Source organism: Plasmodium malariae, assembly GCF_900090045.1.
Source record: "Plasmodium malariae genome assembly, chromosome: 11".
Lineage (NCBI taxonomy): Eukaryota > Apicomplexa > Aconoidasida > Haemosporida > Plasmodiidae > Plasmodium > Plasmodium malariae.
The window spans coordinates 287,798-314,975 of record NC_041785.1 but is presented as its reverse complement, the minus strand read 5'-3'; the positions used below and the strand labels follow the sequence as shown (position 1 = coordinate 314,975).

The 27,178-nt window shown below is 19.2% G+C and overlaps 1 protein-coding gene and 3 pseudogenes across 1 annotated transcript, besides 3 other annotated features; 1 reads left to right on the top strand and 3 right to left on the bottom strand.

Annotated features, from left to right (window-relative positions):
* Positions 1-7,217: 7,217 nt before the first annotated feature.
* Positions 7,218-8,037, bottom strand: PmUG01_11014840 (annotated as a pseudogene).
* Positions 7,218-8,037: a sequence feature (Plasmodium exported protein, unknown function, pseudogene).
* Positions 8,038-11,786: 3,749 nt separating this feature from the next.
* Positions 11,787-13,620, bottom strand: PmUG01_11014820 (annotated as a pseudogene).
* Positions 11,787-13,620: a sequence feature (STP1 protein, pseudogene).
* Positions 13,621-18,414: 4,794 nt separating this feature from the next.
* Positions 18,415-20,139, bottom strand: PmUG01_11014800 (PIR protein; the record flags this gene model as incomplete). Its single annotated transcript, XM_029005790.1, has 3 exons — positions 18,415-18,579; positions 18,702-19,976; positions 20,113-20,139. The coding sequence occupies 3 exons, from the start codon at positions 20,137-20,139 to the stop codon at positions 18,415-18,417; spliced, it is 1,467 nt and encodes a 488-aa protein (XP_028862344.1).
* Positions 20,140-23,014: 2,875 nt separating this feature from the next.
* On the top strand, positions 23,015-23,995 carry PmUG01_11014750 (annotated as a pseudogene).
* Positions 23,015-23,995: a sequence feature (PIR protein, pseudogene).
* Positions 23,996-27,178: the final 3,183 nt, after the last annotated feature.

Here is a 27,178-nt window from a genome sequence, read left to right as displayed (position 1 = left end):
AACTATTATGTTTAAATCACCTTTTAGAAATTATATAATAAGAATTTTTTAGGAATTACGTACGAATTATCCTGCTGTAATATATTTTAAAATTATCCTTGATAAAAATTATTATTGAAAAGGGAGTAACAATAGATATAACGTAAAAAAATTGTTACGTATTCAAGACATTTATAGTATATATAGCATCCAATTTAGATTTGTTATAATCTAGAGTTATTAATCAAAAAAAAGGTGACAAAATATAATTCCTTGTGCCATCGTTTTACCTTTATGTAACAAAAAGTATATGAAACTTTTATTGTGTAAAATAATATAATATAATATGTTTGATAATTACAGAGGGTGTGTGTTTATATATGAATTCAACATTTCCAATAATTTAGTGCTAAGTAAGTTATTAAAACCGTAAAATTTGAATTCGTATATGTTTATTTTTATGAAGGTTTCAATAATGTAAAAAAGATATAATACAATAAGAACAAAAATAAACATATAAAAAATTGTCATTTTGGAATATACATTACGTTTTTTAACATTATTCTCGTATTTATATACATTATTTTTTTTATTATTTAATATGGTTGGTTTTTATTAAATACCTTTTTACTTATTTTTTTAATATATAGCACGTTTAAAAAAGAAATTGATATGGTAAAGTGAAATAATGTCTAATCCTTCTTTAAAGAATTTTTAATAGAATAAGAATTTATGTGAAAAGATTAAAATTAGCAAGAAAAAAAAAAATAATAATAAATAAATTTATACATTTTTATGTTTTTTGTTTTTTAATGATAAAATATACATCAATTTAAATACATAATGAAATTCTGATGTAAGCGTGGAATCCATATTGTTCTATAATTTTAAAAATATAAAAATAATTATATATTACTAAAAATCTTTATTGCTTTGTTTTTGAATATGCTAATATTTATAGAAGAGATTATGCGATTGAGTAAGCATTTTTCCATAGCTTTCAAGGTTTCGTAATTAAAAATTTTTTTTTTAAATTTTTTTTTCTTATTTATTTTTATTATTAAAGTTATAATAATTAAAAATGTTTAAAGATAAGAGGAAACGTTTATATGATGAGATAAGTATAAAAAATTAGAAATTTTAGTATAATGTACCTAATTAAATTTCATAAATTTTCTGTTAATACATGATGGTATAGCTTATCTACATTTTATACGCTCTAAATATGCTCAAATCTTCCAAAACTTGTGAAATATTTTTTTTTTTTTTTAAATAAATGAAAAGAAAATTTAATTAATGTTCCATTAAATAATTAGTTTACATATATTGAATGTTCATCGGTTAATATAAGTTATATTATTTCAATTTAAATTTCTTATCCATATATAAAATTATATGATAAAGTTACGGAGTTATTTTTAAGGTTTTCCTTTTTTACACTTTAACGTGAATTATATATATATATATTATTTAACATATTTTAAAAAAAATAAAAAACTAGAATAACTATAATTAAAATGTTTTGTTTTATTACTAACAATGTAAATATATGGGTAATATTTTTATTTCTGAAGATGTAACAACATTGCTTATATATACATGAAGGAAAAATATAACTTTTTCACCTTTCCTAAAGCTTTTATATTTATCTAATAATTTGGATATTTAATAATTACTAAATATTGTTGTAATAATAATTTTTCAGAATTTTTTTGTTATTATTATTAAAGGTATTTATTTTATACAATTTATGCTATGCCAATAGAATTTATCACTGTAAAATTATTTTTGGATACATGTTTTCTTTATGTATTTTTTTATATCAAGATATACAATATTAATAAATGAAATTTTCGATTCTATTTGTACATTTATGTTTGAGTATACGTACTAATGAACAATAAAATATTATTTCAATATTATGGAATATGTCACAATGGAAATTTTAACTCGCAGAAATTTAGTAGTAGAGGCACATTCCCATATTTTATTATAGTGATTATTTATAGGACTTTGTTTAAGAATTCACCTTCCCTTTGAATACCATAATAATATATTATTGAAAATAAGTATTTACTGATTGTTTTTTTTTATTTTATTATAGGAACATTAGAAAATTGAAATTAGTTCTTATGATTATTTTAATTTATTATATGGAAATTATAAGAAAAAAAACTTTTTAATTTAAGCAAAATACGGTAAATTTACCTTTGCATGCTATAAATGTTAGTTAACTTCATTATAAACTTTAAGACATTTTAAAAAGATAGAATAACATATTTTAAGGCTTAAAATACCCGAATAATGTGAATGTTTTTGACTATTTGTAATAATGAATATGTGAAAGTTAGATACTCCCTGCTCTGCATTTTAATACTTTTATAATGGTGTACAATATGTGGAAGTATATAATTCGATGTATATTTGATAAGAAATGCATTCCAAATGTTTTTATAATTGATATAGATGTACTTATGATAGAAAAGAATTGCCATGTAATTAATGAAATTTATAACATATAATCAAGAATGTTAGTTAAAAAATCTAAAATAGAGAATAAAAGGAGTAATGATTAGTGAGAATATTTCGTTCATTGGGTATACGATAAAATAAGGAAAATATATGATAATTATTTGAATAATATTCGTAGTTTATAAGAATTTACCATTATTGTTTATGTGAAACATACAATTAATAGTCAATTAGATATAAATTACTATTACTATAGTTTTGATAACAATTATAATTTCAAAGAATTAAAGGAAAAGAAAAACTTGCACAACTTTTTTAGGGAATACGAAATATTTTAATGTAAAATTGATCCTTATATAGATAAAAAGGATATATCTTGTATATATATTACATATGTATATACAAACTATATAAAGCGTATAGAGGGAAATTCTGTATATACTGTTATGAACATGGTGATTATAATGAAAACTGCAAAAATTTTTTTAAATATGAAGAAAATTTTAATCAGAATGATTTCTTAATTGAATTAAAGAATTTTAATAAAAAATCAATTGAAGAATAAAAAAAAATGTATGACAAAGCTACAAATGATCATGTTACTGAATTATGATGTAAAAAATAACTTCACCGAGCTAAATAATCATTTAAATATAAAAATGCTTTATACAGTGCATCATAATATTCTGATAAAAAATTACTAAATGATAATTTTTACTGTGTATTGTTAATAATTTTGTTAATTCTTGTAATATTTTTCTTTTTGTTGGTTCTTCATAAGGTAAGTAGAAAATTAATCTTAAAATGTAAAATATTAGTGTTACTTTGTATAATTTTTTTTTTTTTACGTATTTCAAAATGAAAAGAGCAAAAATAATTATTTATAAAAGAATCAGTTCTAATTTAAGTGCTCCATGTTGAACTGGAAATAACGTGACAACCAAGGTACATATATTTATATATTTGAAATTTAAAAAAAATTTATTAAAAATATTCTGCGTCAAATTTATTTTACAATAAATATTATTGCGTTTAGTAGTAAGATAATATAAACATTTATAAGCATATATTTATATTCATATTTCATCTACATTATCAATACATATGACATAGATTTTAAAATATTTTAGAACAGTTCAAATATCCTCGCAGTCAGTATAGCTATATTTTATAAAAAGATAATCACAAAGTATAATTAAATACTAGTGATTAAATGTGTTTATCTATGTTAAATAAAAGTAACCGTGGGTTATTAAGGAAAGGCAATTCGATGAACAAATAAAATTATTCTTTGTCGTTATAATCTTATAATATCCATTAAACAACTCATGATAATTACATATATTTGATTGAGAGTATATAATGTTATTCTTACACAACCCGCTTTATATATTAAGAGAGAGTTAATAAATTAATATTGTGACATTGGCTAATTTAAGTATTATTATTTATTTTAATAATAAATTAAGACGCATTATATTATTTTACATTATTATTATTATGTATGCATTAGCATAAAATATTTTAAGTTTTTAAATATGTTACATCATGTTTAAAAAAAAAGGCACGAACATAGAATATTACGTGTGTTCCTTTTTATTTATTAAGGTATATTGATCTTTTTTATAACAGTGTGCATTTATTTAGTGAGCTTCTAAATAATAGTGATATAACATATTATATTTTAAAAAAAATATATAATTTGGAAAAGAAAAAACTAATAAATATACCTAAAAAATTTGTGTAAAATATATTAATTAAAAAACGAATAAAAAAAAAAAAAATTAATTTAATAATTTTGTACAAATTATTCTTAAATAAATTTAGAATTATATATCTTAAAAAAATGGGAATACAATACCTATATATTCTTAAACTAAATAATATATAATTATATAATAATATTGAAGTGAACCGATATGATATAAAATAAAGTTTTAATTATATTTACCATAATTTTTTATTATAGTTATTGTGTTAAAAAAAAAATTATGAAAAGAAATATTACAGTACTGCAAAATTTATAACTACTCTTTAATATCTCATTTATACATCTTCTAAAACATGATAATGTATTAAGTCAAATAAAAATAATATAAATCAAAATGAAAGTTATATTTTAATGTGTATTATTTTATTCTGTATAATATATGTTAATTTTGTGCTAATGCAAAATAATATATGCTATAGATAATAATGTCATATTCTAAATATTTTTAGAACAAAAATAAAGTAATAACTGCCGTCATTAATTTATATGTAAATAGAACGATTTTTTCTCTTTTGTCATTAGTTGTATGAGAGTAAAAATAAATTTATTTATTTTTTAGAATAATTCAAAATATGATAGTTGTTAATTATGAAGAAGCAAATTGAGAGAACATTTAATTATGTAATGAAATAGGTTTTACGCATATATATTTTTTACTTTGTTTTTTTTTTAATGTAACTTTATTTGTGATACTTGTGGAATTTTATTTAATTTTTTTATTTTCGTTATAATTAAATTATATATATGTTTTTCCAAAGAAATATGATATTTAATTGTTTATTCTCTTATGTTAATGATTGTAAGAATGGTGTGAAATTATATGTATTAATGATTCTTTTGAAAATTTTGATAAAAAAAAAAAAAGAAAAAAAAAAGTAGATAGTAATTATATCAAAGTATAATTTTACAAAAATTATATAAAAGAAATTTTTGTTTTATATTCATTTTTGCATTACTTCTTTATTTAATTTTTTATGTTATAAGCTCGTATTGTTAATTTTATATTGTGGATCACACAATACAGTATTTTTATAAAGATTTCTTTTTTAACGACACAATAAGGAATTGCTAATTAATAATACGTTAAGTAAATAAAAAGGTTCATATATATACGAATATTAAATAAAGTATTATAAATAATGAAATGTAATATATAATTTCATGTGTATTGTTATTCATACAAGGATTATAATCTTTAAAAAATTAGAACAGTATACAAAAAGATAACTACTATTTGTATGGAATAAAAGACGTACGGATATACATCACTTTGATAAGAATATATCAAAATTTGTGATTATTTATATCTAACCTAAGAGATGAATAATACTTAATAAGATGACAAAATTTTCATATAAAAATATGACTATCAAACATTATTTAGTAGTAATTAATTACATGTAGATATCCCAAATATTTAAGGAATGTATGATTATCATCAATTAGTGTTTTAATAACAATTAAAATAATACTTTTAACTTGTGCGAGATATGTTATTCTTTTTTTGATTAATTATAGTATTGCATAATTTATTTTTATAAATTAATATAGATATAATTAAAATTAATATTTAACAATCATATATCTGCAGAATATGAAATATAAGTTTAACATAACGAAAATGGGGGGTAAATGGGCACAGTAGAATTACATTATAGAAAAAATTTATACAATTAAGCTTTTTTTATTATTTTATAAACATTATACTTTGCTAAATTTTTTTATGTAGAGCTAGAATATAATCCCAAACGAAATTAGCTATCACTTGTAAGATGGTGAAAGGGGAAAATTACATCTGGAATATTACATATGTATTACACTACTTATATAGTTCTTTAATAAGTTCCATATAGACGTTTAATATGTTCTTTATTATTTTCTTTCACATTATATATTTTTAATAATTATTCTAATGTTGAAGGCTGAAATATAATTTCCTTAATTATATTAAATTTTAGAATCGTATAATAATTAATAAGAATAATAAGAAAAATATGTTATTTAATATAAAAAAAAATATATATATATATATATATATAGAACTCAAATAACTTTTTTCTACATTAATATTATATATTATGTGTGACATACAGATAAGAAGGAACTTACATATTAAGATTTAACAAAATATATAATATGAAAAATTATAACGTAATTAGAATAAAATAATTGGTAAAAAAAAAAATTAAATATAATAAAAAATATGTTCATCCAAAAATGATTAGTAAATGAACATGGGATGATGTACTTGTTTATAATATAAAAGTTGTAATTCTCTTCTATAATCATCTTTCCGTGATTAAAATAAAAAATATGAAAAAATTAAAATTTACTCTTATACTATACTTCTATTAAGTAAAAATTATTATAAAATTAATCTTTATGTTTAATTATAATACTTCAATATTGAGCATATTTTTTTTTTCAACAATTTTATATTAATTTACATGTAATGTCCATGTATGTGAATTAGACAAATATATTCATATAAAGAGAATAATTTTAAAACTTAATAATGTCTTAACTTTAAAAATTTACAATACATGTTTAAATATAAATGAAAACATAAACAAAAATGCTATAAGAAAGTTAATAAAACAATTAGTAAAAATATAATTTTTAAAATATAAGCAAATCACACATGGGCAATTTTCTTACATATAAAAATTAAAATATAAGAAGAAAGCGCAAAATTTTTAAATTTATATTTTCTGATAGAATATTTGAAAATTAATTACATGAATAAACACATAAAGAATAAATAAACTATTTAAACGATGTGATTTAACTATAACACTAAATGGATTTATTTCGATAAATACTGAAAATACGGTAACTCATGTATCACTTATATAATAGGAGTTCTTTTACGTACTATTAAATACATAAAATATCATCTACATTAAAATAAATTCTCTAAATTTAAATATTTAAAAAAATAATTTTTTTGTATAAACCTAATAGAAGTTCATAAAACTTGTTATACTTATATGGGCTAGTTATCCTTTCCAGTATTATTCTGAGTTTTATTATGTGAATCCATAACAGATTTTGCATGTAAAAATAATTCATAGAATACTGCTTCATCATATGCAGAATCCAAAAATGCATTATATTTATATGAAATTTTTTCTTTTGCTAAGTCTGGAACAGTAAGCAAAAGCATACATTCAGTTTTATAGCTAGATACAATATCGAAATATTTTTGATACTTTTCACGATTAGTGCGTGACCCTTTTTTTGCTTTTTTTTCATATTTTGCAATTAAATGATCTAAAAGTTTATATATATATGTTATTATTTCTTGTACTTTTTATTCATATTCTCTCGTCCGACGTGATTTACTTTTTAATTCTTTATATAATCTTTCAAAATATTCAGTAGGTATTGATGAATCATAAGAATTTAAAATCTCATCCACATATTTGGATGAATCAACACATTTTATAATATTGTAAGGAAAGTTCACTCTTCTATGAAGGCGTCTGTTTTTGGAATTTAAATACGCTTTTGCACATAATAATCTGTTTACCCCTATATCTAAGGTATTATTTATGTAGATTTTCTTATTCCATGATTTTCTTGAGATATTTATCTAAAAATTTTAGTAAATGTTTAATATTTATAAATATATGCTCATTTCCGTATGAATAAAATATTAGTTTTAAAATGAAAATATACGATTACAAAGAATGTATGGAAATTATTAAATGTAATAATGATTCTACCTCATATATATCCTGGAATACCCATATTAATAGGGAAAATGAGAAAATTTTTATAAAAAAAAAAATTTTATTTGTATTTGTAATCATTTGGAATTTATTTATAAATACTAAATTTAATGTGATAATTAAAATTCTGAAATATAATTTTCTCCTTAATATTAAATAGAAAATTTATTGCACTTTTTTTTCATTGTTTTCCTCCTCTTCAAAATACTAAAATTCTTATTTTTATATATTTTATTATAGTTATAATATATATTCAAATGCAATAATAGATAAAATGTATTAAATATTATAGTAATTTTTCTATTTAATATTATTAATTAAAATAAAATAAATAGAATAGGTTTTAAAAAGACCTTAAAAAACATATTACATATTAATTTCAACTAAGCAAATTGTGTATAATTTATTTCCAAACAAATAATTTTTTATATTATGTACACATTAATATAGAGGTTCGTTTAATTATTAAAATTAAAAAAATACAAAAAAATTACACAGCATACTAAATATAAATTGGCCTTTTGAAAAATATTCTAAATTTTTCTATTACAATTAAAAAAAAAATAAAAAGAATATTGAAATAGTGTAAAGTCTTACATAAGAAAATACTTTTTTAAATATTTTGCAGTAAACATTATAATTAGAGCAAAAATAAATATGTAGTAATTATAATTCAATAGAATTAATTTATTGCACAAGTAGTTTATTCAATAACATATTTATATATTGTATTCAAAAATGTTTAATGGTCTGTTAATAATAAAATATTATTATTTGAATTCACTTTTATTATTATATTGTATAAGATAAATTAAATTTTTATGTTTTTTAATAATATAAAACATAATTTTAATTACAATGTCTCGGCGTTTAGTTTCATTATTAATTAAAGAATTTTAATAATACAATATATAAAATAATATTAAAAATATAGATTTGATCGAGTGGAATTTTTTTGTTTAATTTTTTTGCAAAGAAAATAAGAAAATATCCAAAAAAAAAAAAAAAATTAATAAAAATTAATAAAAAATTATAGAAAATAATAAATTTATATATGTTAAAAATTTTATAAAGTATTATATAATTGATATTAATTGAAACATTATTTATGCTTTATGGTGCAATTATTAGTCTTACATTATATAGAATAATAAAATGCATATATAACAGGACGAAAAAAAATAGAATCAATAAGATATATATGGCAATCAATAAAAATAATAACTAAAAAGGATGAATCAAAATTATGAGTAATAAAGTATTATTAGATATAATTATGTATTTTATTTTTACAATATAGTACATAAGTGTTATTAAACTTTTTTCACATTACATCCTTACACTATGATTTAGTTATACATCTTGAAAATCTGTATACAGATTCTAGGTTTATTATATTTTCTTTCAGTGTAATATATAGTAAAAATGACAAAATATGTTCTTTACATTTATTATATTTAAAATAAATTATAAATTATTATTTTTATTTACCGTTCTAGTTTATACATTATATACATATTAAAGTTCGAAAATGGGTTTAATTTTTTAAAAACAGTAAAATTATTTACTAAGAGTAAATATTTTTTGTAAAATTTTAAAACGAAAAATTGTTAGACATTTGAAATACAGTTATATTTTTAAGCGCAGTTCTGTGTAATTTTATTGGTTGTTTTTACGTGCTAATAATATAAAAATATGAGTTTTTTTTTTAAAAATATTATATAAGGGTGTTTATTTTGCGTCTTATGTTATAAATAGTTAATGATGATGAAAGATAGATTAAGAAAGCTACGTTGTTCATTAAGTATATTTATATATTATGAAATGATATATTAAATTTATAAAAAATTATTTAAATTAATGAACATTTTTATTTATAATGAATTTTGAATATAATAGTAATAAAAAATTAATAATTATTTAAACATTAATGTGCTAAAAATTTATGGAAAGTAATTCCTTAAAATAATAAATATATATAATAATAATATTAATAATTTATGTTTTAAAATATTATTACTCGTGGGATGTTGCGATCAATGTATACGCAAAGACGTTATTTTTAAAAAACATAATATTAAGGTATTAAAAAATTACTATAAGTAGAAATGTATAACCTTTGGTTTAGTATTTGACAGATTCCAATATGTACATTAATAACTACATATATTAATTATCATATATGGCTAATATATATAATCTTCATAATATAAGAAAGGACTCTATTAGAAATATATTTTAGATATAACGAAATTACTGATCATCATGAATTCAACTAATTTGTAAAATGTGTATAAAAAAAATGGTGTATAATTTATTACATAGATAAAATAGCTGTAATAGACAACTTGAAAGAATAATAGCATTGTGCTTTATTTTTCTATTTTAAATATTATGTGTGAATTTGTTTTAAAATTTGTTTTTTTAAAATTCCAAAGAAAAATCATTTAAGTTTTGTCTAATTTTTTATGTAATAAAAATATTTAAATATAAAAAGTAGTTTAAGATTATTCTTTTCTCCCATATAATTATATTACATAAAATAAAATAAAACAACGTAAAAGAAAAAAAGTAATCTATTCTGAAATTTTTAAATTTATTTGGTCGAAACATAAGAATAAGAAATATTAATATAACTATATTTAACTTCTTAATTCTTAAATATTTTATCAACTTAAACAGAATATTACAGAATAATAATATACAATATAATATATATATAAATAACTATTCTGTTTTCAAGTTATAATACTTTACAATTAAAAAAAAATATTATATATATATTTATATATATTTAACCATACTTATTAAAGCTATTTCCATTTTTATAGTTATCTTTTACAGTTCATTTAATAATAACGACTATATTTACCAAATACTCAGAAAAATTTTAATCATTCATTTTAGATTTCACAAATAAATATAGGAAAGAATATATTATTCATATGTAACATAAGGAAGATATACCAGGAAGACATAACCCTATCTCTCTATATATATTTTTATAAATGTAATTTATATAAAATAAGGAGAATAACATGATGTTATTAAGTGTATTATAACATTGGATAATTATATTATTTATGATATGTACATTTTATAGTACATCTTATTTATAAAAAAAAACATATTTATTTTTACTAATTACATATTATGTTAAAAATAAATTCATTAAATATAATATTAGATCATGCATATTAAAAAGTGTTATTAGACATAATATGTTAGATTATGGCTTAATATGAAAAAACAAATTATCAAAAAATGTAATAATTTTTTTTTTTGGAAACTGCATTAAAAATGTTATTATTATTAAAAATATAAAATATTAATTCCGCATAAGTAAAACGTAATATTATATTGTTATGAAATAATAAAATTTTAATAATGAATTATGTAAAGGCATTTTAAACAATTAATTACTTAAGAAAAACGAAAAAAAACCAACATATTATATATATATATATATATATATATATATATGTATAATTAAGGGCATTCTTATTTAGGGTAATAATATTCTCATTAACATTTTCTTATTTTCATTGAATCAAGAATTAATATAAAATTTTTAAATGGTATTCTAAGAGAAAAAAATATAGATTACTGGTATATTTATTAAATAACTGCATTTCATATTTTATTTTTTATTTTCTCTTTACTCTTTTATATTATGAATTACTTCATATTTATCCTTTCTGTGTTCCTTTCAGATATCAGAAAATTTAATATATCTTTTTCACTACCATTATATGCTATAACTTGAATATAGTTAAAATATACTTTTAATATGTGTCCTTATCATTTTATAGAATGTATTTTTTCATTAATTATTTAAACTTGTCTACTTTATTCGCACTATCTATGGAATTTTAATACGTATTTTCTTCTCATGTCCAATTTTCTATCTTTTGTCTAAAGTACTTTTAATCTATACAATCATGAATTTCCTTATTTTTCCTACTTTCTAAAACGATGTTGTTCGTTACATTTATTTTTTTTTTTGTAATTTCTATGTTTCTAGCTGAATTTTCATCTGTCTTGTATTCATTTATGTAGAGATCGAACTATGATTCTTTATTCCCCATATACTTTTTTTTTTTGAATTTTTCTAATACCAAAGTAAGTACGAGAATACACAGTTGTGTTAATAAAATTTTTTTATTTATTTATATAATTCTTTATTGCTTTCTTCGTGTTTCATTTCTTCCTTAATTATTGGTAATACTTTATCTTTGGTTTCTTCATTTTCATAATCATCTAACATATTCTGATATTCTCCCATTAATCCTTTAGATTAGTATTGTTCAAGATATTTTCCTATAATTATAAACTTTTATGATTTTCACTGTTTCCATGTACTTTGGACCTTTCAAAAAATAAAATTTTTTTATTTTCATTTGACAATATTTTTTTTAATTCTTCATTTATATTTGATTAATGCTCTTCATTTTCACCTCCATTTTTTAAATTTTTAAACCATTCTTCTTTTTTCAATTTGTCAGAAAGATTTCTATACTTTTTTATTTATTTATTCCATAGAATTTTTTGTGTTTTAATGTTATTGCTGGTTTTAATATTTTCCATTATTTGTTAATCATTACTTATATTAGGTTGTATGTTTCTCTTTTATAAAATCTTCCAAGACTAATTTAGAAGATTTAGCTTTGTTGGATAGCCATTCCTCATTTCTGCATTGTTCTAATACTTCTATGTGTGCATCAATAATAGTTTTGAACCTGTCTTTTTTTTTCTTTGATAAGTTTGTATTTTTTTCATAATTTTTATGATATCTTCATCATTCTATGTTGGACATTTTAAGTGATATTATTCTATACGCTCAATATTTTTGTCAGAATGTAAGGGCAGTAGTATTCTGAGAAATTGCAGTTGTCTTCTATGTATCTTTTTTTTTTTTTTTAAACGTTCCTATTAAAGCATACTATAATATTAAAAAAAAAAAGTTTTATACAATAAATTATTGTAATATTCAAATGATTAATTTATATTTTGAACATAATTTTTATATTACTTTAATGAAAAGGGAAAACAAAATAATAGCTATGAATTTAATTAATATAGATGTTATGTATTTGTTTTGTGAGTTTCATGCTGAATCTGTAATTTTATTTTAAATATACATGTTATATATCGTAGTTATTAAAAAATAAAAACATTTATTAACATTTATGGTACCTATAATGTTAGGGATCGTAGAAGGTTTAAAATTTTAATTAGGAATTAGCCTTTTAGGAGATAATAAAATAGTTTCAGGAATAATGTTTTCTTTTATCTGTTGAGAATTAGGACTTTACATTTTGGAATGTGATAATATAATTGTATCTGAGTATCGAGAGCGTGTATAATTTTTAGGAGTTTATTCATGTATATCTTTAATTTGACTAGATTAGTTTTACATAGTTTCTTTTTGTCGTTGAATTGATTATTCCTATTTAGGATGGATAGAAGATGTTGGCTGAGTTTTACTTGGGGATTTATCATATGTTGCAGATGAAAATGAATCTTTACTTTTGTTTTGTGCCTTTTTGAGGGACTATTTTCTCCTACATGTTGAGATTTATATTGTATAGAAGTGTCGAGGATTAAGTATGTAAGGTGTTTTTTATATGTTTGACAATTCTTTAAGATGAAATTATTGATCGAATTTTAATTTTAGGATTTGTTATTCTGAAATTATTCATAGGGTTTAATTTTTTTCTAAATAGTTCTTTCTTTATGTAAACTGCTCATTTTAATCGTAACAAGTACTTATACACTTACTATCACTATTACAATTATATGTATTATTTTCTTTTTTATAGATATTTAATTTATCTAGATATGTTTTATTTCTTCAAGGAAATCATCTCCTTCATACTTTAACTGCAAAATAATACGTTCATTATTGCCTAAAATCATAGAGAATCCACCATATTTGGTAAGCTTGTCAAATTTATGTAAAAAACGATTAAGTACTTGTTCCCACTAACTCTGTTTAGTATATGATGAATGGTGTTTCTTCTTTAATTAGGTGTTTATCCAAAGATAAGCATTTTTGTCTAAATTTGTTTTTTTCTGTCTGTCTCTCTAATGAAGTAGTTTTCTTTACGATATATCTTACTTTTTTGTATGTTTATTTTTGAAAACGTAATTTCCTTCACCATAACCGTATCCTAACCAATTCTAGATTCAAAAGAATTAGTAAGAATTATTTAAACATTAATTTTTGTATTAGTTACATGACCATATCTTGTTCATATAGAGATAATTTATGCATAAATTTAGTGATATTAAAAAGGAATAAATGTTATCCTTGACGTAGTGACACAGCGTCATTAATTTAAGTCGTCGTAAAAAACCATCTTTAAGAAAAATACAAATTTGTATATTTTTATTTATTTGTATCTTTATTTTAAATTAATATATATTAACAGAAATTAAAGGACTATCAACTACTTATGATTTTATGTGCGTTCCATTAAATAATTGAATACACTAATATTCATTTTCATTGCTCATATCTTTTATTACAATAAATAAATATATCGTAAATGTAGATATATGATATATATATTTTGAAATTAAATCACAGTTTAGTTTATAATTTTATAAAAAATCAAAATCCACTATATAAAAGGAGAGTAAAATGTCTAACAATAGTATATTACATTTAAGTAATATTAATAAATAATATGGTGTTTATTGCGTAAAATTATTGTTAATATATGGAAGGCACCTTTTTTCTTTTTCTAGTAGAAACATACAAGTATAAATATTCTTACTTGTGTTATTGTAAATAATTATTTTTAATATTTTGATTTTCCTAAAATAAATAATGTATAAAACATATCATTATTAGCACTGTAAATATGCTCCTTTTTCATTGTGTTAGATTAGTTACTAATTTATGATACAGAGATATTATCGTATTGTAATTATCTTGTTAATAGTTTTTTATTTTTAATACATTATGTATAGAGATGAGAATTAATAACATATAAAATATACTATATTGTTTCTATAGTTTTGGAAATTACATAAAGTTATAAAATACTCATAGAATTTAATTCTATACACATATCAGTTACCTAATGATTAATAATATGTGGAATATATATTATGCTATAGAATAATTTTAAATAGTATACTATATTTTATAAATTATTTTTTCTGTATATATCTACTTCTACTTTTGGATATAAGTTATTTAGTTTGGACTAAATTATAATAATAAAATGAATAGTTAGGCATATCACTTAATTATAGTATATTTGGATACTTAATGTATATATGAAAAATTATTCGTATATGCTACAGCTGAATTAAAATATATAATTAAAAAATATAGTATAAATTATAACTGTTTAAGGAGAAATAATAATACTAAAATTTCATATAAATAGAATACTATCTTACAATATTTAAAACAAAATATGTGAAAATCTCCAAATAATTATTCTGTAATGTTAATATATATATTTGAATATATAGATTAGAATGATATTATTTATCTTTGGTTCTTATTCTGAATTTGACAATCCTATGAAAAAATATTTTTAACACTACATATAAATGTTTATTTGGGAATGTAAAATAAAATATGTTATGAATTATTATATAATAATTTTAGAGATATCAGTTGTTAATCAAAATTACAGAACTATTTAAATATAATTCCAAAATTATTGGTTGTCCTGTTATAATATAAATAAATTATGTCAAATTTTAATGTTTCTCTTGAAATAAATAAATAAGAGATAACGTTTGGGGAGAAAGTTAGATGAAAAAAAAAAAAAAATATTAATTGATAATAAATATTTGTAAACAGTTAATGCATACAAAAAATTAATTTGTTCTATTTCTCTTTAATCGATCTATTGTATTAAAGAATTATTAGTTTAATTTTTTTTTAATTTTTTGTTTTTACTTATATGAAAATTTTTTGTTGTATTCTTTCTTTTTATTTTAATGTTTTACATGATATCTCATTTATTTTTATAATATATTAATAATGATATAGGAGGGTATATATATGATCATAATTTATCATTTTTTATGAAATTGTACATTTGAACTATTGTATTTGAAAATATTATATATATAGTACAATACATAAAAAATGCATAATAGAAGGAGAATATGCAACAATACAAAAGAAAACATGATTTTCTCAAAATATCATAATGAATATTGAAATAATTTTTTAATATTTTACTAATGTATATATATCAATATATATACATATATTTTTTATTTTAATGTATGCATTATAGATACATTCGCATATAAGAAAGCTTTATTTGATATAGATAAATGTGTAATTTTATTATTTAGAAGTATTCTATATAATTATTGTATTAAAATTTTTTTAGAAGTTATTTTATATATATTTTACCTATATTAACAAAGTATGTCTAGAATAAAAATTTTAACTTGTATATACGAAACATAAGTATAATTTAAAAGTAAATAGAATATATAAAAAAATTTTTAAAATTCCATAAAAGTAGTTATCACAAAAATGTTATTTATAATTTTGTTGTTAAAAAAATTTGGTCTAAGAATTTATTAATACAAAATAAAAATATATCTAATAATTTCTATACCATTTAAATAGTATAGATATAATATTTCATTTTATTACACATTAAGACTGTCGTTACTTTTTATATTTTTTTTTTATTATTAAAAATGTTGAAAAAATTTATATAAAAAGAAAAAAAATTAATGAGTTTTGTGTTATGGATAGAAAAATTTTTAAAAGAGTTTAATATTATTTTTATGAAAAGGTAAAAAGAAAAAAATATTAATAATTTTATCTTTATAACAACGTAAAAATATAATTGGTTAATAATATTAAAATTAACTGATATATAAATATTAGTAACATCATTTGAACTAATTGCATCTAATGGAATAATTAAGTAATATTATTATACTTATCAATTAATATATATTTAATTGTATATTTTTATAATGTTATATATCATGGTAATTAATCTAAATAATACCTACATTAAATAATTCTGTATAAGAGGAGCGAAAGGATGATTATTATATATTTTAAATATATAATTTTTTTTATAAAATTTCATAAGTTTCATATTATGAGTAATATTTTAGATATAACATAATAACGATATAATAATTTAAAAAATTACATAACTTTAATACTTATTAAATATTTTCGACAATACATTTTTTTATAAAATACTTCATAATTTTTTTATACATAACAATATAAGTAAAATTATAAATTTTTTAATGTGTGATAGATGGTCAATTTATACATAAATTATATAAATAATATTGATATATCATCTTATATGGCATTATCTATCATTCTACATTTTATTATACTATAAAAGTAAGAAAGATTTGGTTAGTATTGTAAGTAATTTCCTTTTTTCTATTATTGATAATTAAAACCTAAGTCATTTTATATCATGCAATTTTTTATAATAATTGTGTATGTACTGCCAAAACAGAAGAGTTGCATGTAATACTCAACAGTTTAGTTCATTTAAATAAAATAATGAACTGTAATAATATTAGGGTATAAATTATGTTAACATAATTTATATCATTTTATTATTTTTAGGAAGTTGCAATATATCTATGTAAAATTTAATATCAACTTTATATAAAATACATATGATTTTTGTTATAACGCATAAATAAATGGAAAGAAGAAAAGAAACAGATAAAAAAAGAAAAGAATATAATAATATATAATAATGAATTTAAGTAATTGTATCTATATAAAAATAAAACTACGAAAATATTTTTATTATTGCGTGCATAATTCTTAAAATTAGCTATTTATGAATAATATTCTTAAGTAATCCTTGTAACGAGCTAGATTTTTTTTCTTTCGTATTTAAATATTTATATTTATCGTTATTCTTCTTTCATACTTATTGATAATATAAATGCAAACACTTTTTGTTAATTTTTTTACTTTTTTATTTAAGGAGTTAATTGTTTAGTTTCATATAGTATAATTATTTTTTTATTTTCTGTATGTTCGCTAAAATATATTAGAACTTCTTATATTAGTAATATTTATTTATTATTTTATATAAGTTTTTAAATATAATTTCCTTTTTTATATGGATACTTAGTATTTACTGAACGTTTGTTAGTGGTGCTTGTTTTCATGCATTTTTATGTTTTTCATATTATGTGTAAAATTATACAAATTATCTATGTTTAATTATTTTTTAACATTGAAGCTTTAGTATATAGATGTATGTAATTACTATGCTGGATAATTCTTCATTTATACATTGTAAACTGAAACAAGATTTATTTTATGTATTAACTGTATTTCATTAATTTTCTTTTTTTTTTTTTCTCTTACTAAACATAATTGTGCGTTTAATGCCCTTAAGAGAGATTTTTAATATAATTTTTCTAAATCATTTTACTCTTTATTTAAAGTAAACAAATATGGTTTCATGTAGAATAATAAGAAAAATGTAATCTTGCTGTTCCAACTTTCCTTTTAAGAGGTTTTGGGGCGCGAATTATAAATTGACGCATATATGGATCATCATAATAATTGTCAATTCTTTTTTTCCTTGGTTCCTTTTTATGAAAACGTCTTCCGAAGGGAGTAAACTAATATAAAAGTGAATAATACAAAACATGGAGAATATATTTATTTTATAATTATAAAATATTGTGCATATAAAGAATAGTAAATTAATATATTTTAGATTTTACTAAGAATTTAGATTTACTTTATAATAAATATAAATAGTTGAAATTATTCCCACTATCAAAGTAAAAGCAATACCACCACGAAATACATTGTTATTGAATATATTAATAGGATTATTAATGAATGATATAATAGCTCTTTTTTTGTCGGGGTGATATGAATCCAATTTTAATCCAATAGCTCCTGTTTCTCGTACACTTGGTTCCCTGCAGCTACCAGATGCATCATTTACTAATCCGGGTTTTTTACAAACTTGTTTTATTTTAGTAATTTTGACCTGTTTTTTAATTATTGGCTCTAAATGATACAATAGAACTTGTTCTGAGTTTTCGCTTGATTCTGTTTTCTTTTCTCGTAATTTAGAAGGTGCAGAAGCTATTGTTTGTTGGACGAAGTTAAAAGTAACATAATCAGGCGGAGGTTGAGTAAACGGTGAAGAACTATTAAGTGATTTAGGGGATGCCGCAAACACATTACATTTTTGTATTCCACCTGTACGTGTTTGATTATTAGGGCTGTCACCTTTAATATCTGTACAGCTAGTAAAATAAAATGAACTTATTATATCTGTTTGGGAATCCTCAGAATCCATTAAATAACCGGATTGTGTAGTTTTTTCTAATTTTTTTAAGTTTTTACATTTATCACTTTCATTAGAATTTAATGCTTGTAAGAGTGTATTAGGATCGAACTCATTTTGACAATAAAAATAATCTGGACAATCGGACCAGAATAGATCTTCACAGCATTTCTTTTCAGTTTTATGCTTTTTGTATAGTTCGTTTATATGATTTAGATAGTTTTCATATTTACTGAAATTAAATTTATTACAAGTATCATATTTTTTTATATAATCATAGTTTTTGAAATAATCGAACAAATGTTTTTCATCTACCTTATCGTTTAATCCTTCTATAGAGTTTTCTTTAATTGCGTAAAGGCAGTTATATAAATTATAATGCTTATAAATAGTATTGTTCAATTTCAAAAATTTAGTGAGAAGTTCTGATTTATTACTTTCCGAGCTGCTCTCTAAAATTTTTTTTATTTTATAATATACCCAATATGTGTAATGTAAACAATAGTTCTTATATCCCGATTCATTTATCTTATATGATAAAAACTGAGCATTCCTTGCAATTTGTTTACAGAGATTATAACTTCCTGTTGGATTATTATTGCCACTTTCATTTTCATTTAATTCTTTACATATTGTATCGTACTGATTACCAGTGACACTTTGATTTAATATATTATATATATTACTTGGTCGTGATCCTTCTAAAATTTTATTCTGTATATTAAGAAGAAATAATGAATTATATAAAATTAAATTTTACTTTTAATGAATAGTTTTTTACTGCATTTTAGTAATATAAATTATTTATTATATAGTTTCATATTTTTTTTTCATAAATATAAAAATATACCAACAATTCTTCAGTTAATTTTTCCATTTTATTTTAGGATAAAACAAATAAAAGATAATATCATTATTATATGGTTTCAGTAAACTATGTATAAAAATTAACAACAAAATTTTCATTCTATTATTATGTAAGATTCCACAGTATTTTGGAAGGCATATAAATATTTGTTACTAATAATTATCGATAAATTATAGTTCAGGACTAAAAAATTGTAGTACTATTATAATGACAACGATAAAACTTTTTAGTTTAAAAAATATTATATAGAAAAATAAGTGTAATGTGTTAAATGTAAATTGAAATATTTTTTAAAGAAATATGATTTTACAAAATATTATATTATAGAAGTAATATACAATTATATTATAATGTTGCATAAAATAATAATTTGTTTTTTATACTTTTTTTAATGTGCATAAATTATATTTTATTGGAAATAAGTATCTATATATTTTAATTATCTAATATATTTCTTGCTTGAAATTTCGGAAGAATTATATTTACTTTATTGTGAATAATTATTTGTTTTTGTTGTTTGGAGATATATTTATAAAATTATTCTACAGAAAATGTTCTATAATTTATTGTATTATATAAATTTTTTTATCAAAATTGTGAACATATATATATATATATTACAAAAACTTTTATTCATATGAATGTGACAATATAAATTATGTTTGATTGGGACTCTTTCAAAATAAATGGATTTAATTAGGATAAAAAATTTATACGTGAAAGTTTTTACAAATAACGATTTCTCCATTTAAAAAACACTTTTCCATTTTATTATATAAGTATGGTTTCCCCGTTTTTCTATATTTTAAAGGATATTATTATATTTTATTTCTCATTTAAATATTTATTATAATTTTAATAATACATCTTTTGTATTACATTTTTATTGATTTTTTTTTGAGATACATTATCATATCATAAAATAATTTAAATATTATCAATAAAATTAGTTTACTAAAGTAAATATTGATATTGCTAATAACTATTTTTTTTAGTTAATTGAATTTAATAAATAATATAAAGGATATATTGTACATTCTTAAGATCATGAATAAATGTTATAAGAAATGTTACTATAATTAGTACGTTAGATTTAACAATGGAGAAATGGATTGAATTTATTATTTTAAGTATATAAGTTCCCTCATTATTATATAATTATTTTTTCATAATAAATATTATATATATTAATACAAAAATTATTCTAATTATATCAATATTGATATTATCCAAAAAAAAAATAAAATGCCATAATATTTTTTTATAGCAGTAATTTTGCATTAGAAATAGAATTTATTCATAAGGACATTTTAAAAATTTTATTTAATTTTTATTTTATTATATCCAGAATATAATATTGTTTGGATAAAATATGTAGTACATTAATTATATTATTAGGAATAATATATAATAATGCCACATTGTAGTATGTAAAATGATATTAATGATCCATAATTGAATATAATCTATTTTAAAATGTGTTTATAAAAATAAGTGCGTAAATGTATAAAAATTCTTTTCTTTTTTTCAATATTTATTATTGTAACTTTAGTGAATTATTACTGAGTAAAGTCTAAATAAATGCAATAATATTGGATATAAATAAATTATGCTGTATAAAAAAAGTAAGTTTTATTATTATTTTAGTATATATTTAAATGATGAAAAAATATTTTTGTACTATTTATATATCTTGATATTAAATGAGTTATATATTGAATATAATTTCAAATTATTTTTTTTTAAGTCAGATAATGTACATAAGTATTTTGTATCCCTATCTTAATCTTTTTAAAATAGTGTATTTTTTATATTCTTTAAAATAATTTTATTCCAAATAAATTAAAACACAAACTAATCTTATATATGTATATATGTATGAGAAAAGTTATATTATGAAGCATATATATTTCATGATTACTTATGTAATAAAAAGAAAAGTAAAATTTTTATTTTCCGAAATAATGACAAAGAGGAAATCTTATATAATTTTTTTAATTATATAATAAGCAACATATTTTTTTATTGAATAATTATAAATTTTTTTTTTTTTTTTCAAATAGAATTTATAAATCACTTATTATATTTAATAATATATAAAATTATTCATTCAAATCATAAAATTTAAAATTACTAATACATCTTAATGTAGAGGTAATGAAATTAATTATGCACTAGTTTAACTACTGAAAGAAGTAAATATAATAATATATAAGTATTTATACTTTTAACCCAAGTTATTTGTAATAAAGAAAAATTAATTATATGAATATTTCCAAGTAAAATAGGATAATTAAATAAGAATATTAATATAAACTGAGCTTTAAATATATTCAAATCAGTTATATTTTGTTATTCTATGTAACCCTTTAGAGTTAAGTTTTATTATAAAATTGAAATATACAAGATAATATATTACAGAATAAAATTATATTGCATAATGGGGGATGTATAACTAAAGTTCATATTATATTTTTTACATATAAAAATGTTAATTTTATATTCGTAGTGATAAAAGTATAAATATATAATTCAAAAATTTTTGTTAAAGTATGATTTTCGCTAATATATATATAATTACTTTTCATACTTAATATAAAGTAACATAATATAAGGCGATGTTGTGAACTAGTATTCTATATATATTGGTATTTGTATATTAAGGGTAATCATTATGTTATTTTACCGATATATCTGATGATAGAATGGCTTCTTCAGAAGAGAGTGTTTTGGTAAATGTTGTATATTTATTAAAATCATTAATAAATTCTTATTTTACTATTTTATTTGTAATTAAGATAAGTGAATATTATTAGAAAATAGAAGTTTAAACATTTATATAATTTTTTTTCAATAATTCATTTTTAGGAGGATATTTTAAGTGTTAAATACAAATCGAAAGCACAGCGGATTTTATAAAAATTCCAGTGTAATATGAAATGATGATTAATGTAAAACACTCAAAAAATAGAGGCCCCAAATTACAGAAGAGAATAGTCATTTTGCAATAATTTTAATTTTATTATGAACAATGAAAAACAAAGTAACGTATCACTATAGTAACTGCGCTCATATTACATATTGGATATGTAATCAAATAATGAATAAATTTTATATTACATGGAATGAAATTTTGGACTAAGATAATATATCTGAACTTAATATAATAATTATTAAGGAATATAATGGTATAACATGCAGAGATTGTATATTTTATTTTGATTATTCAAAGAAAGAAAATTACTTCTATAACTATTATAAAATATATGCTCATATTACCAAAATTCATTTTTTTGTAAGAAACAAAAAGAAGAGTGTTATAAGTACTTTAAATTTTTAGAATCTATATATGGAACACAAATGGGAAAATGTTGTACATATTATTTATCGAAAAATTACTCTGTTGACTCCAAAATATTTTAAATGAGCAAAAAAGTATATCCTATAACATCCTTTGTCTAAATTTAAATGTCGGTATGTAGTATATAGGAGATTGAAAGAAAAACTAATGATAGAATTGGATATTGACTGCTCTATTAGAATCAAGAATGAAAATACATTTAAAGAAACATTAAAGGAAGATGTAGCATATTAATAGACGATCCTTTCTCTAAAAGAATAACATTTGGGTTTGTAGTTGTAGAAGTATTTTTCACTTTATAGTTATATTACGAAGCAAATAAAAGTTTAATTTTAAAATATAAATATATAACATATTTTCTTGTAATTAATATACCTTAAAAAAATATATTTATGAAACAAAAATTTCTCGTTTGTTATATTTTTATTTGTATGTTAGGTTTCTCTATGCATAAAAAATTAAAATAATGATAATTTTTACGATACAGTTGGATGTTTAGCATGATTTCATGATGTAAAACGAATATATATTAATTAGTAATATCGAGAAATTCGTTTTTTTAATTATTTGATGTGATTCAATTTGTTATAATTGCGTATATGTTATAAAATGTTTTTGGGAAGCAGTATTAAGATACATAAAAAATTTGCACTTGAAGTAATCAAATTTACTAAAAGAAAAAAATGAATATATATAAAGTATAAAAATTGTAATTGCTTATTTGAACATTATGTACTTTTTTATATTATTTTATGTTTTTTTTGTTTATGCATCTATATTAAAAAAATATCATATTCTGAATTTATATAGTAGTGAAATGTATTTTTATCTTTAACAATTAATTCATATTTCAATGTAAGATAAAACATACAAATATAATTATTATATATTTTTATTTGTTCTATTGTATTTATTTTAAATTCGTATTATTTACTTAGAATTATATATATTAGAAATTGTAAAAATTATAATATATGATATATTTTTGTTTTATATATTTATATATGTTCATCTATTAATTTAATAATTATACATCATTAAAAATAGTTTTAAAAGCATAATGATCTTATAAAGCATGATTATGAAGGTTTCATAATGATTTATAATATATGAGAAGATTATTAAGATGATGCATTATTTATATATTAAAAAAAAATTAATATATATTTATTTATACAGAAGCATTAAGGAGTATATACTAAGTTGATGAGCTGAAAAAAGATTAAAAATTTAGAATTTGTATTTTTTGGGATAAAATATAAATGAATATGGTTACAACATTTTATATAAAATAAATTAATTGAAGTGCAATAATAATCTTTTAATTCGAACTTTTCAATTTGAATAATAAAGAATAAGTGAATAAATATGTAATATTTATTATTAGAAGACATGTTGAAGATATATTATTAAATGAATTAAACAGTAAAAATTTAAAAAATGTATATTTTTTAAATGTTAAGATCTAAGTTAATTGAGAATTATTTAATGAGTAAAATAGAAATATATTAATTCCTAACGATAAATAAAATTAATATGAAATTAACATATTTTTGTGATAATAATTTAAAATTTAAAATTAATTTTTTTGTTATTTTTGTTTATAATATAGAGTTTTACTTTTATGTATAATTAATAAATAAATGGAAGTTATTTTATAGGAGTTGAATATATAATAACTTTAAAAAAAAAAAAGAAAAAGTAATAGAAATAGATAAAGGGTTATTTATTAATTAGGAATAAAAATCAATTAAATTTATTCTTATTTTGCATTCAACATGTACGAAGCATAATATTATATGTTAAACGAAGTACTTTTTTTTTCTATAAATATACTTTTAAGTGTTTATGTTATTCAATGTATTCGTTTTGAATTGTTTGTACGTTTCGTGGAAATGATAATAAAATAAAATTATTCAAATGAATAATACATTCTAATGATACACTATATGCTATTCAGTTTTGAATTCGTCTTAAAATTACACGTTTTCTGCCTATATATTTATTTCCATATAGTTTAATTTATTTTTTAGTTATTATACATACACATTAGGTTAAATATGTGTTTTAGATAACACCACATAAGTTGAATTGAAATAACAGAATTATATTATGAAACATTATATATTTATTGTTTTTTTATATTACGAATATTATTCATTAGTAAAATTTCTTATCATGCTTAGATTGTAAGTTACAACAAAATTAATTGCTAGTAATAAATAGTTGTAATGGAAAAATTAGATATTCAATTAATCCTATTTATTACTCTATCTGAATTGTCCTTTATATAATTATTTAATTAACATTTCATATTTTCTTAATCTTTTTTTACTCCTAGTTATTATTCTTATGTGGAACGCACAAGTAATAAATTTTCACGAATATACATTTAGTTAACCGAGTAATATTAACGATAATAAAAAGAAAAATATGATACGTGGTATGTATATATAATCTCATATTCATTTGATTGTACATTAATATTGTATATTTTTGTGGAATATATGGAATAGAATGAATATAGACAATAACATATAAAAAATTAAATATAAAATAAAACTGCTTTGAGATAGAGTAATATAGAAAGAAAAACAAATAAAACAATAATTAAGTTCATATAATTGTATATACTTAAAGAATATAATATAATGTTTTTGTTTATAACACAAAAGGGGTAATACTAAGTTTTAATCGTTTTTTCAAGCAATTTAAATAAATTATTCGAAAAAATTAAAATATACAAAAAACAATATTTCTATTAAGTATAAATTATAACGATATTAATATTTATATTTAACAAAACTACTATTACGTCTATTCTGTTTCTTCTCTTTCTCAGAAACGTTATCCTAATTAACGTGTAAAACGTATGTATACTTCAATAAATAAATTTATATAATGAGTATAATTTTAAAACCTAATAAAATTATACCTTTAAAAATTACATATATCCTGAAATAGTGATAAAAACATAAACGTAAATATAATAAAAAAGTAAATAAACTTATTTGTAAAAATATAACTTTTGTAAATAAGTGGAACAAACTTATCTATTCCATTTTTTTACCTATATAAGTAAAAAAAAAAAAAAAAAAATAGATAAATGTAAATTTTCTTATGCAAATTATGAAATATTAATTATATACATAACCATGAAATTTATTAATTAAGCATTTAATCTAGGTACTATGAGAATAACATAGGTTGCAATATTTTAGATAATAGCGAAAGGAATATAATTCATGTATCACATATATAACAGGAGTTTTATGTACTCTTATGTGCATAAAATTTCATGGGTATTATAATATGTGAATTCAATTCAAAGATATAAAGGAATCATTCTTATGTATAAATCTAGGGAGAGTTCAAGAATATTCATATCCTAATTTGAATCGTTATGGTTAGACTTATTTAGCTTATTATATTTTATCGTTACATAGGCATATAAAGGAATCATGGATAATAAATATAATGCAGGAAATAAATAAAAATCTGGATAAAATAGTGAGGAATAAGTTCAGGTGGAACAGACTTTTTGCTAAAAATTATTTTAAAGCTATATCTACATTTTTATTATATTTGTTAGACATACTTTATAGTTTACAATTCATTTTGTACTTAATATGTAGTAGCCGTGATGTATCGTTTTTATAATTTACACCTAATTTCATTAAGAGGTTA